The following is a 14,370-nucleotide window of genomic DNA, read 5'->3' on the forward strand; positions in this document are numbered from 1 at the left end:
ATATTGTGATGAGCGCAACAGCCAGGGCTGGAGGTGGCAGGGGAGGGCTCTGCTGCTCTGCCTTGCCCCTATTGGCCAGCCCTCCCAAGGAGCAGGCTTAGTCAGGCAGGGCAACAAGGCGCCAGGAGGAGGAGCAGTCCTTAGGGCAGGAGCGTGGCTTTGGTGCAACTTCTGGACTCTTAGGACGCATGCATCATTGAAACATCATACCTCCACTGTGACTCGAAGCAGCTTTATTTTGGCTGTCTGTAACAGGCCTGTGTTGCTCATTTGTTGTACCCTAACTCTCAGCATTTGTGGCCTATTCAGTATTTGGGAATATACTTATTTATGTCTCATAAATTTTCAAATAAAAGGGAGCCTGAATAAGAATTTGTCTTTATGCATATTTTAAGTGGACAGTGTTAAATAAAAAAAGACAACCTCAAATTTTGTGTGTGTGTGTGTGTGTTAAAAGTGCACGGTATTCTTCCCTATCACTCAGTCTTGTTTTTTCCCTCATACCTTAAGGGATGAAAATGTTAAGCAAGAGGGTAAAACCAGGTGATACTTGTTGGTTATAGGCTTTCAGCTCATCTCCTTCTTTTATTTAAAAAAACATTTTCAAGGATGACAAAGAATATGTTTTAAAATTAATTCTGAGAAACATGTTTTGTAGTATAGGTCATTTTCTAGTAAAGGGGATTCCTTCCTCCATGAAAAGACTAGTTGTGTCCCACATGACAGCAACCAGACATCACATACATGGACATTCCTTCTGCCTCTTGGGTGTCTGGCTTTTCAGGACTGTTAGATCAGTTTCTAAATCTGTTTTGAATATCTGCTTTTTACATCATGTTTACAATCAATCTGGACAGATACCTGCAACAGATAATTTCCCTTGAGGATACTGGAGAATCTAGTCAAGTCTGAATTGATGCCATGTTTTTAAAATATGGTTTATATGTGGTTTGCACTGGCTGTTCCTGGAACTTTCTGTAGAAGTCTTTATTCTTTTGCTTTTTGCAGTCAGGTACTAAGAAGCAGGAGTTAAACATCAAAAAGGCTTTCCCAAACCACCTTCAGTGGTCTGAGCATAGATACCATACGAATGCCTGTTTCAGTCTTCGAAATCGTCTAAGATTTCTCTCCCCACCCTCCCCTGTTAAAAAGAGGAAAGTAGGAGAAACCTATCACTCCTCTTAATGGAGTGAGAATTGTTATAGGGACCAGTATGCTTTAACTTGCTCAAGGATGATCTGGACTTAGGGGTGAGGAGTGAGCTGGTTTCTCTGATGGTACAACATTACTTTTGGTGGATTGAACAAAAAGAGATGGCTCCAAAGGAGCTCCAAAAGAGCTACAGATTGGAGTAATGGTCCTTAAAGTATGGAGTGAAGCATAGTGCAGGCAAGTATTATTATTATTATTATTATTATTATTATTATTATTATTATTATTAATATAGCGCTGTAGATTTACACAGCACTGTACATACAGACAATAAAATCGATAAAAATGAAAACTGCCAATGGCATACATTCTACAAAATACATATAAAACAATAGAAGCTTCAAACGGTGATGGTGCATCCACTGTGAGACAAGATGAAACTTGCTGTTCAAGCCCCGGAGAAAGGTCAGGGGTGGAAAGATACAGCTGAGTGTCATTGGCATACAAATGATGATAGGAAAACTGATAAGTTTTCCTAGGGACAGTGTGTAAAGAGAGAACAATAGGGGACCCAAAACAGAGCCCCGGGGAACTCCATCAGATGAGGGAACAGAGGACGAAGTCCGACCACCCGTGACCACTGCCAAAGATCTATCTGACAAGTAAGATTTAAACCAATCAAGAACAGAGTCCAAGAACCAGAGGTCAGAAAGTATATCAACTAAGAGACTGTGATCCATGGTGTCGAAGGCTACAGACAAATCAAGAAGAATGAGAACAGAGTAAAGGCCATTTGCCTTTGCCCACAAGAGATCTTTTGAGATCTTGGTGAGGGCCATCTCTGTAGAATGCCATGGGTGGAAACTGGACTGAAAGGGATCTAGAATGGAGTTGGCTTCAAGAAACTCAAGACAGTGAGACTAAACAACCCGTTCCAAAACCTTAGAAAGAAAAGGAAGAAGAGAAATTGGACAAAAGCTAGACAAAGAAGAGGGGTCCAGAGAAGATTTTTTCAGAATTGGGGAAATGAGAGCATGTTTAAACTCTGAAGGGAAGGAACCTATAGAGAGAGAGAGAGAGATTAAAGATATAGAGAAGCGAGGGCAGAAAAGAAGGGGCTATAGAGATTAGAAGATGAGAGGGAATTGGGTCAAGAAAACAGGTTGTAGGTTTGGAAGAGTTCAGCAACGTGGAGAGTTCATCCAAAGAAACAGGAGGAAACACAGAGTTTTTTGGTTGAAGGTGCCAGAAGAATAGTGGTAGAAGACAAATCAGGAAGAACTATCTCAGATTGAATAGTGGTGATTTTAGCGATAAAATAGTTGGCAAAATCAGTAGGAGAAAATAATGAAGAGACATGGGGAGAGGAAGGTTTTAGCCAAGTATTCAAGCAGGAGAATGATCATTGGCGCAGATCAATGATTTGTAATAATTCTGTTTTGCCATGCACAGGGCGTGTGAGAGGGATAAAAGGATGAATTTATAATGAATAAAATCGGTCCACTCCCTGGACTTTTTCCAAAGACATTCGGCTGCTCGAGAACAGGACCAGAGGAATCTAACAATGGCCTGTTACAGACTGCCAAATTAAAGCTGCTTTGGGTCTCTATGGAGGCATGCTATTTAAATGATGCATGGGTCCTAAGAGTCCGGAGGTCGCGCCAAAGCCATACTCCATTCCTAAGCACTGGAGTGCAGCTTTGGTGCAGCTTCCAGATTCTTAGGGTGCATGCATCATTTAAACAGCATACCTCCAAAGAGACCCGAAGCAGCTTTATTTTGGCAGTCTGTAACAGGCCAATGGGAGTAAGCCAGGGCTGAGGCCTAGTCATAGAGGAAGATGTGTGTACAGGTACAGAGGCAAAGCTGTCAAGAGTTGAAGAAAGAGTGGAGTTAAATAAGGACATAGCTGAGTCAGCAGAGTCCCCAAGAGATAGAGAAGAGAGAGATGAATCCAAGGACTGACAGAGATGGTCACAATTAACAGACTGAAGATCATGAAAATAGTGTTGAACAGTATGACATAAGTAAGAATAAAAGAGATTAAATGATGATCAGACAATGAAAAATCAGATGTCAAGTAGTCAGAAAAGACAAACTTAGCAGCAAGAACTAGGTCAAGGCAGCGGCCGAAAGAATGGGTTGAAGTGTTGGAATGAGGTTGAAGACCAAAAGAAGATAAAAGGGAACTAAAGCAAGATGATGAAGGATTCTTGGGATCATCAAGGTGGATATTAAAATCACCTAAGATCAAAGAGGGGGACTGCATCTGAAAGAAAAAATGTCAGCCATGACTCAAAGTCTGAAAGGAACTGGGTAGCAGAACCAGGAGGGCGATAGAAGACTGCAACCTGCAACTGTAAAGGAAAAAAGAGTGTAATAGAGTGAGACTCAAACAAAGAGAAACAATAGCTAGGGGGAAAAGAAAGAATTTGAGACTGGCAGGAATTAGACAATAAGATACCAACCCCCACCCTCAACCCTCAGGGCAGCTTGTGAGGGTGAAAAGGGCAAAAGAAAGGGCAGCAGAGGTAGCAGTGTCATGGGCTGGAAGCCAGGTTTCAGTAAGAGCAAGAAGATTAAATGATCTAGAGAGATAAAGATCGTGAATTGCTGTCGCTTTTGGAGCAACAGAGCAACAGTTCCAGAGTGAACAAAAAAATGGAAGCTGGGAGATAGGAAGAGATCAAATAGGGATCAGATTAGGAGAAACGCTTGTAGCCATGGGAAGGAAAGGATTCCATATCTAATAATCAACAGGAGAGAATGTAACAATGACAAAAGCAGAAAAATAAAAGCCGACAGTGCTTGATAACATTGCCTGAACACCACAAGACACGAGGGACCTCAACCTGAGGATAATGGGGCAGAGGAATAGGGGAATTTCAGCACAGAATAAGTAAAGAGATAGTACAGGAATACCTGGTTAATCTAAATGAATATAAGTTTTCAGGACCAGATGAACTACATCAAAGGGGATTAAAAGAACTGGCAAATGTAATATTGGAGCCATTGGCAATAACCTTTGAAAACTCCTGGAGAACAGCAGAAATCCCAGCAGACTGAAGGAGGGCAAATGTTGTCCCCATCTTCAAAACGGGAAAAACAGAGGATCCCAACAATTATTGTCCAGGTAGTCTGACATCAATACCAGGAAAGATTCTAGAGCAGATCATTAAACAGAGAGTCTGTGAACATCTAGATGGCAATTACATAATCACCAAAAGTCAACATGGGTTTCAGAGAAAGAAGTCATGCCAGACAAATCTAATTTTTTTTTTTTTATAAAATTACCAGCTTGGTGGATGAATGAAATGATGTGGATATAGTATATCTTGATTTCAGCAAGGCCTTCGACAAGGTTTCCCATGACATTCTTGCGAACAAACTTGTAAAATGTGGGCTAGACAAGGTAACTGTTACATGGATTTGTAACTGGTTGACTGGCCAAACCCAAAGGGTGCTCAACAATGGCTCTTTTTCAGCCTGGAGAGAAATGACCAGTGGGGTCCCACAGGGCTCTGTCCTGGGCCCAGTGCTATTCAACATCTTTATCAATGACTTGGATGACAGAATTGGGGGCATACTTATCAAATTTGCAGATGACACCAAATTAGAAGGAATATATAATCCTCCAGAGGACAGGATCAACAGAATGACCTGAATAGACTAGAAAGCTGGGCCAAAGCTAACAAAATGAAATTCAACACAGAGAAATGTAAGGTACTGCACTTAGGGCGAAAAAATGAGATGAACAGATATAGGATGGGTGACACCTGGCTGAATGAGACTACATGTGAAAGGGATCTAGGAGTCTCCAAGTAGACCACAACTTGAACATGAGCCAACAGTGTGATGCGGCAGCTAACAAGGCCAATGTGATTTTAGGCTGCATTAATAAAAGCATAGTGTCTAGCTCAAGGGAAGTAAAATTGTCACTCTATTCTGCTTTGGTCAGGACTCACCTAGAATACTGTGTCCAGTTCTGGATACCACAAGTTAAAAAGGACGTTGAGAAACTGGAGCGTGTCCAAAGGAGGGTGACTAAAATGGTGAAGGGTCTGGAAACCATGTCCTATGAGGAACGACTCAGGGAGCTGGGGATGTTTAGCCTGGAGAAGAGAAGGTTAAGAGGTGATATGATAGCCCTGTTTAAATACCTGAAGGGATGTCATATTGAGGAGGGAGAAAGCTTGTTTTCTGCTGTTCCAGAGACAGGGACCTGGAGCAATGGATGCAAGCTCCAGGAAAAGAGATTCCAGCTCAACATTAGGAGGAACTTCCTGACAGTAAGGCCTGTTCGACAGTGGAACACACTCCCTCGGAGTGCAGTGGAGTCTCCTTCCTTAGAGGTCTTTAAACAGAGGCTGGATAGCCATCTGTCGGGGATGCTTTGATTTAGATTTCCTGCATGGCAGGGGATTGGACTGAATGGCCCTTGCGGTCTCTTCCAACTCTATGATTCTTTGATTCTAATAGATCCAGAAGGGTGGCTTTGGAAGCCTCTGTCCGACGTTCCCATCACCATGTACAGATGTGAGACCTGGACAATGAAGAAAGCAAATAAGAAAAGAAAAAAAATCATTTGAAGTGTGATGCTGGAGAAGAATGCTGAGAATTTCATGTACAGCCAAAAAGACAAACAAATGGATTCTAGAACAAATCAAGCATGAAATCATCCTGGATGCCAAGATGATTAAGCTGAGGGTATTGTACTTTGGCCATATCAGGAAAACACATGACTCATTTGAAAAGACAATAATGATAGGAAAGGTGGAAGATTGTAGAAAGAAAGAAAGGAAGACCACATGCTAGATGAATAGACTCTATTAAGGAGGTTACAGGAATGAATTTGCAGGACCTAAGCAAAGCAGTGGAGGATAGGGAGTCTTGAAGGTGTCTCATCCACAGGGTCACCATTAGATGGGATTGACTTGAACACAGTTAACAGCAACAAAAGCCAGCAATAACTATTACTCAGGATAGCAATAGCTACTGCTCATGATAGTTTATCTATAACCTCCAGTTAGAAAGGCTGTACTTGGGCTAAACATCATAAGTGCATTGGATCCTGACTGATCTTGGAAGCTAAGCAGCATCAGTTTTAGTTTGTACTTGGATGGGAGACCACCAACTAATACCAGTAGAAGAAACTGCCAAAACCACCTCTGAGTATCCCTTGCTTAAGAAAATCCTATGAAATTAATGGGATCATCATAAATTTTGACTTATGATAACTTGAAGGCACATTACACACACACACACACACACACACACACACACGAGTGTATGTATCTCTGTGACAGATGTCTGAATGTGTGTTAAATGCCTGAGGGAGTGCTATTGAATGCATGCCTGCAAGAGTCCCACACACACCAGTCTAGTCACTGTGAGAACAAGATTTTGAACCAGAAAACCATTCATCCAATCCCAGTTATTCTTGTGTACTAAAAATAACATTTCTTTCCCAAATCTAAGCAGTTAATAATGTTGGGCTTCATTATGCAATTAGAATTTAACAGGCATCACATGGTAAATTACTATAATATGACTTCCACTCCTTTATCTTATATTTTGGTTGCTTCCCCTCCACCACCAGCACACACAACTTAGAGCAAAGATTCAATTTGTTTTTTTAGGGCAAGCCCAAGATTGTCATTACATGTGTTCTATCTATCACAAGTTCCTAAGCATATTTACTAAGTTAATAAGTCTCCTCAAAATCAGTAGGGTTACTCCTGAGTAAGTGTGTGCAAGATTGCATTGTCAAATGCAAACCCCAAATCAGAGGCTCTGACAGTAGGAATGTAGTTCACTCTCCAACTGGATGGCGTTGTAAGTTTGATGACACACTTCTTCACCATAACAGGAAATTCTGCCACTGCTTCTGTGGAAACTTTATCCTGAAGCATTGTGGCACATTTTTGGCTCACAGATTCCTCCTTCCCCACTTCTAGCAGCTATAATGGATGGCAATATTTAATCCGAAAATACTCAGAGTGCTCCAAAGTTACACAGGATGGAGAAATATGATTTGTGTCTGAGAAGAAGACAAGGAAGATGAAGTCATGATGATAAAAAAAACCCTTGCCAAAGAAACAAGGGGAGAGTGGGGAGGAAGAATGGAAACACTGTTTATTTGTTTTTACTGGAGATAGACAGTTACTTTGAAGTAAGAAGCTTTTGCTTTAAGAAGAAAAACACATTTATAAATAGCATTTGTTCCATACAGTACTCTGTAACAAATTATCAGAAAAGAGGGGTTTTTTAAAAGTTTTTTTAAAATATGTTTTTGAAATGCTGGGGGCAAAGTTTGCCATCAGCACAGGGTTACAAGCAGTCACAGCAGAGCCATGCCCAAGGACAGCAGCGTCTGTGGCCAGTCTTACCAGGGAACTCCCCAAGCTGTTTGCTTTGAGTTTTAAGGCATAGGGCAGTTCATTAAGGGGATTTCCAGAGGGTGGATTGTTCATTAGCCAGCATCGAAGACAAAGTATCTGTCTGAAGAGAGAAGGCTGGGAAAGGACGCTGAAAATGGAGCAAAAGATAGGCAGGCAAGGCCTCGACTTGCACTGTCATAAAGAAAAAAGACATACCATAGGTCTGATCTTGAAGCACCACTTCCTCCCATGTGATTTTGCCCACCTTTCAACATCTTTATCAATGACTTGGAATGGGTTGCTTTTACTTATATTGCAGTCTCCTGACATACATTTGGTGGCAGTGGAGGAATAGGGCATGCTGTTTGATAGCCACATCTGTGGAGTTTCCGGCTCCCAAGAGATTATCTCATCTCCCTCCTTTCCTTTGTTTGAAGATCTTTCTTTCCATCAGCTTTTGATTTGCTGATGTTTAGACCAAGATATTTTTAGTTTGGGCTCCTTTGGTTTGTTTTTGTTCTGTTTCTAGTCTTGTTAGGTTGTTCTTCCCTTGCACTGAATGCACTTTTAATGTCTACTTTGTTTCTGCTTTTCTCTTATACACCCTTTTCAGCCCCTTTGAATGACCGTGTCTGATAAGGAAAATGCAGCTTATTAAATAAGCAAATAAGTAATTGTGGCCAGAATAAGGACTGCCATTTGGCTTTCTGGCAAAGGAGGCAGGCTTAGTTTGGAAAGATAATAACTTCTGCCCTACATATCCATGGATTCTTCAACCATCCATGACTTGAGAATATTCCAAAAAGATAAACACTTCAAAAAGCAACCTTGTTTTTGCTATTTGCTATAAGGGACTCAATTGCACTACACCATTGTATTTAATGAGACTTGAACATCCATGGATGTTCAGCTTAATATCAAGGCCCCATTGTACTGTTCCATGTGGCAACCTGGAATGCCCACTAAACAGGCACCAGAATGCATACAGTGGTGGTACCTACTTCTGGCTCACATTCTCACTGATCCTTGGAGATACATCTTGGGTGCATGGCAGATGCATTTTTGCAAATTCTGTTCAGTGCTGGTGTGGTATAAAGGGGAGAATGCTCAAACCAACTGCCCCTAAATATGAATCTCTAGAGAATCAGCTGAGGAGAACACAATCTAGTTCTTCCCTTCCCATTCAGGGCTTTTGTTATACTATACAGTGACATTTCTCAGATGTCATGGGTCTGCATGGAGAACCAGAGCCAGGAACACGCAGGGTTACTGGGCTCCCTCCTCTTCTTTTTGGGTTGGGTTCAAACAGGGAAGATTGGAAACTTGCTTTGTTTTTCTGGGTGCCTGCAGTTTGGGTGTTCTACATATGGCTAAATAGTTTCCATGTGGAACGATTCTTTCCTAGCAGTGTGCAAGGATAACCACCTCCACCCCCAAAATGCTTGGCTCTCTCCTTTGAAAAATGTTTCTATTTCAGGAGTCACTGAAAGGCATCTTGGGTTTGAAGGCTTTCATGGCTGGCATCCATGTTTTTTTGTGGATTTTTTGGGCTAGAACATGGCCACAAAGCCCGAAAAACCCACAAAAAAACATCTTGGCTTCTTTGCTCTGTATGCTTTTGATTCAGGAGTGTTGCCAAGAGCCCATCACATAAATTTGAACAGAGGTTTAGAATCGGGGGCATGTGAAGGTTCTGCAGGTTGAACTCTCTTATCTGTCGTCTTGTATCAGTTAACATCCATAAATGCTGGTGGTAAATAAGCATGTATTAGGGTAGGACTGAGCAAGGTGAAGCATGATGCATAGTACACTGTAAAGCAAGATGGAGAATATAACCAGAATTAGAGAGGAAACTTGAGAAATTTGTAAGCATTACAAATGGGCAACTTCTTGATTAGAGCTGTCCCATTTGAGAAAGAATATTTCAAAATGGTCTAGTTTCCTTTTGAAGTTTCATTCCTATACAGTAATTAAAGAAGCATACTGTGTATTTGTATGATGACATGTACATCTATACTTAATCTATAACCTGAATATATGAATTCATAATCAACATAATAAATGAACATTTGGAAATTCACCTATTTAGAAGAGACTTTGACATGTATCGACAAAATCCCCCAGATTTTTGTTCATGCTCAGGATTTTTGTTCACTTTTCCTGAGAAGCCAGCTCCACTGATCTTGGCTCATCCAGCAGAGATTCCACCAGGCCATAGAAAGCAGGAAGCAGGGCTACTTCATCAACACAGTTGGATAGATCAGTAGTCTTTCAACATTTCTAGCTTCTCCTGTCTGAACTGTTTGTCCTTTAGATGAAAAGACCAAGCAACATCTGGTTCCAGGATGGCACTTCAGCAGCATTAAATCTGGTCATTTGATAAATCTCATACCATCAGCAGTTTGTGTCTGAGATTTCTGGTAGTCCTTTCCCCTCCTTTCCTCCTTGCCTTTTCTTTCATGCCTTTTAAGATTGCAGCCCAGGATTTCCCATCTTGGATTCGCCCCTTTTCACTCGCTGCCCCTCACTCCTGGAACCTTCTTCCCTCGCGAACAAGAGCCATCACTTCTTTAACCAGCTTCAAAACGGAGTTGAAGACCATCCTGTTCAGGGCAGCGTTCCCAGGCATTGCATAATTATCACTTGCTATTTGATGTTCTTTTGTTGTCTGTTTTATTGAATCATTTCCTATATTGCTATGTATTTTATATGTATTATCCTACTAGAGAGGCCCCTTCCCCACCACCACTCCCTTTGTGTCGTGTCTTTTTAGATTGTAAGCCTGAGGGCAGGGAACCGTCCAATTAAAAAGATTGTATGTACAACGCTGTGTAAATTTAATAAAGCTTAAGGGCAAAGGCTGTCTTGTGGCTTTTGTTATTGGTTATGTAAAGTCTCCTGAGGGGCTTTCCATTGACTGACCAACAAGGAGCCCTGTGGCAACTCTGCTGAAGCAGAGGCCATTTTTCACACACCCCAGATCAGCAGTGGGAGCTGCCACCACCACAAAACAAAAGCAGAAGTACAGTATAGAGCTTCAGGTATATATGGATAGACTGTATGGTTGGGAATGAGTGGAATGCATTGGCAAGAAAGAAAGATAGATTTCCATCTCACTGTTACTGAGTATCCAGAGCAGTTGCAAGAGAGGACTCTATTTCTTATTCCTTTCAGAGCCAAAAACGTAGGCGTAGGATCCCCTGGAGAGTCTTTTGTATAGAAATCTGGATCTTATCCAGCACTCTGAAAACTGAGATCTGCTACCAAATGCATATTCATTTTATTATGGTCCAAAGCACACTGCACAAATGATCCAGTGCTTTTACTGCTCTTGCTTAGTACTAGGGAATCCTGGGAATTGTAGTTTATTGTGGCACCAGAACTCTTTATCAGAGAAGGCTAAACGTCTCACAAAATTACATTTCCCAGAATTTCCTAGCATTGAGCCAGGGCAGTTAAAGTGGTCTCAAACTGGATTATTTGTGCAGTGTTGTACCTACGTCAGTTGTGTTCCTGATCTAATTCTATCTTTGTATGGCAAAGATATCTGTATGAAAACTCCACACAGACATCTGAGGTATTTAACATCCATTATGGAGACAGGAAAATAACTTTTTAAATGTGCTTGCTTGTATTTTTGCATGTGCTTTTTAGTTGTTTTATATTTTATAAATCTCCTTGTCTCAGTTTTAAGGAGGAAGCTAGAATATAAACGAAGTAAAAAATAATAATAATGATAGATAGATAGATGGATAGATAGATAGATAGGCAGATACATTTTTCTGATTTTTATTTGTTGCTTTTCACTACTAGCTACAAGGAAAGATTTAAATATACCCAGTGATTTAGCTTATTCTGTATTTATTAATGAATGCTTTTATTTATTTTCATTGCTGGTAGAAATATTACCATGTAATATTTATAATATTTTTTTCTTTTCATCTGCAGGTTCAGAGGCCATTCCAAGCTACCCAAGCAGCATGATGGATGCCACTCGAGATGCTAGCCTCAAGCAAGCTGCACCAACACGAACAGATAAACCAGCTGCTGACTTTTCTTATGTTGGGATAGATGCCATTCTTGAGCAGATGCGGAGGAAAGCCATGAAGCAAGGGTTTGAGTTCAACATTATGGTAGTCGGTAAGTCTTACTGCACGCCTAGACTACAGCGGTGCTTCTTAAGCTATTTGATGTGGAGGATCGACAGGTTTTTCCCCCCAGTGTCCTGTAGGGACCAGTACCATTTTTGTGCCCGTTGGCTGCAATTGTTTCTATCCTGGAAACTATAGGGATTAATAACTCATAGTTCATAATTTAGCATTGGTCCATGTATTACCATTTTGAGTAGCAGTGGGCTATGCCTTTGTTCCTTGGGTGGCACTTGTTACCTCTATCATTTATTAAAGTTGCAATTATCTTTCCATTCTTTCTGTAGGAAAACAAGGGGGGCAGTAGTGCCCCCTAAAGCCTTTGGGGAGTGTGTCATTGCCTGCTTCATCCCATTTCCTGGGATGGACCCATGCAGGTCATTTTTCAAAATAGGAAGTGACTGTCTGGTCAGTTTTGGCTTTGAACAAGAATGCACATGAGGGCATCCCAAATGAGTTACAGTGGTGGAGCACCCTTCTAGGAGCTTGTGAGGGGCACTACTGGCCATATTTGGTTAAAGTGGAGGAAGAGATTGGGTAGAGCTGCCATGTCAGGACTACCAAAACCTGAAACACTAAGATGACTCCTTGTAATGCTACAAAGGACAGATTCTGGTGATGTCATTAAGCAGGATACATGAAGTATCAACAACAGTTGCACAGAGTATGCCATTTAAGCAAAAAACAAAACAAAAAACAACAAGCCTAACAAATGAGTAAATGTGTGTGGGTGCCATTTATTTTATTTATATCCACTTTTCTTTCTAAAGCAGGATTCCAAGTGACTTACAGCATAAATTAAAACAGCAGCTAAGACAGTATAAAGTACAGAAGTAAAAAAAAAAAGCATTACATGGTGCATTCAATTAAAACACTGTTTTTAAATATTAAAATTTAAAACAATGAAAACACTTAAAATACCTAATGCATATTAAAACAGAACACCCCTTTACACATCACTTCCACCCTGGTCAGCCAAGGCTGTCTAAAAATTAAGGGAAAAAAACACACTTTCAAGACAGTGCTTGCACCTGAAATTCCTCCCTTTTGCCCTGAGCACTGAATTAATGGGTCCAGGCCCTAGATTTGGCAACTTTATGTATCGCCCCTGAGGCTAATGTATCCCACACAAACCCTGGAAATTACCCATTCCTGCTGTAGGAGCAGTCTGCTGAGGGTTGGGAATTCTGATTTTATAAGCTTTGGTAGATTCTTACATTATATTCTTACATATTTTTTTTTAAAAAAAACCCTCTCCAAATTAACTGCAGATGTTCTGTAGTCTGAAAGTCAAAGTGACAGTGTGCTTGTGCTCTGGAATATTAAAGATAAAAAATGTATCTTTTAATAAGTTGCTTTTACTGTTGTATCTGCACTGCAAAGTAGTATGTTCTGTTGAGTTTCTTCCAGTATGATCTGTGATCCGGTTTGCCTTTAATTCTTCTAGAACACTGAGATTGCTAAATGGTACTTCAGCAGTCATTTCAGACTACACAGTTGTAACACCAGGGTTCCATTTTAATGGCCATGACTGCATCCTATGGAATCCTTCTGGGGTGTGTAGTTTGGTCAGAGGAGCCAGAGGAACTCTCTAGCACAGGATTCCAAAGGCCGCGTCTTAAACTGCCAGTCCCAGGATTCCATGGGGATCATAGTGGAATCATAGCACTATAACTGTATGGTGTGAAAGGCATTGAGTGAATACACTGTTGTCTAATGCAGTCCACAGAGAATATAGATAAACTACTTGCAATCTCATGGTATAAGGCATGAGTAAGGAATCATTGGAGAACTAGCATGGTGTAGTGGTTTGAGCATTCGGCTATGATTCTGGAGATCAATGTTCAATTCCCTGCTTAATGGTGGAAACCCATTGGGTGACCTTGAGTAAGCCATATATTCTCAGCCCCAGAAAACCCCATGATAGATTCTCCTTAGGATCTTCACAAGTCAGAAACAACTTGAAGGCACCCAAGAGCAGCAACAGGGAATCATTGTCACATCAGATGTTTTGGTTCTCAGCTCCCACCAGCATCACCCAGCATGCCCAGTGGAAAGCAGTTGTATGATTTGTGTCCCAAGGCATCTGGAGAACTAAAGATTCTCTTTCTCTGGTATATGGAGTGATGTCTGAAGTGATGGGTAAAGAGTGTGAACCATGTGGCCCTCCACATTTTTTGGTCTTGTAGTGCTAGCCAAAATATCCTGTGGTGAGAGATTGTGAGAGCTACAGTCCAAAAACATCTAGAGCATTACAGATGACCTTCTCTGTATTAGACAGTTGTGATCTGAGCAAAAAACAAAAGCATCTGCTGAGAGGAGATAGAATTTCTTAGCTGTTATTACATGCAGATTAATTTATGGAGCATCAGCCAGTATATTTCTATTCATGCCTGATTCCCCTAGTCCTTTGATTTTTTGCTAGATTCCCAGTCCCTTGAAGTCTCTGTGTATCACCCATGCATCTTCTGTTGTTTTCTAAGGTTTTGCAACAGATAACCTCTGGTTGCTACAGCAACCAAGGATTCCAGTGAATAATAATAATAATAATAATAATAATATTTCTATCCCGCTTTTTGCCAGGCAATCAAAGCGGCGTACAACAGGTTAAAATACATCCATATATACATAATACCCCCCTTAAAACAAGATTAAACAATGTAAGATTAAAAACTACACATTAAAACGGA

General features: G+C 40.9%; 1 protein-coding gene across 5 annotated transcripts in view; it reads left to right on the top strand.

Moving 5' to 3' along the window:
- SEPTIN9 (septin 9) overlaps nucleotides 1-14,370 on the top strand; it is a 337,055-nt gene that overhangs the window by 287,680 nt on the left and 35,005 nt on the right. For all 5 annotated transcript variants that reach the window (XM_042448795.1, XM_042448797.1, XM_042448796.1 and 2 more), the window contains one exon: nucleotides 11,481-11,672. In XM_042448795.1, coding sequence (XP_042304729.1) covers nucleotides 11,481-11,672 — 192 coding nt within the window. The remainder of the gene's footprint in view (nucleotides 1-11,480; nucleotides 11,673-14,370) is intronic.

Source organism: Sceloporus undulatus, chromosome 2, assembly GCF_019175285.1.
Source record: "Sceloporus undulatus isolate JIND9_A2432 ecotype Alabama chromosome 2, SceUnd_v1.1, whole genome shotgun sequence".
Lineage (NCBI taxonomy): Eukaryota > Metazoa > Chordata > Lepidosauria > Squamata > Phrynosomatidae > Sceloporus > Sceloporus undulatus.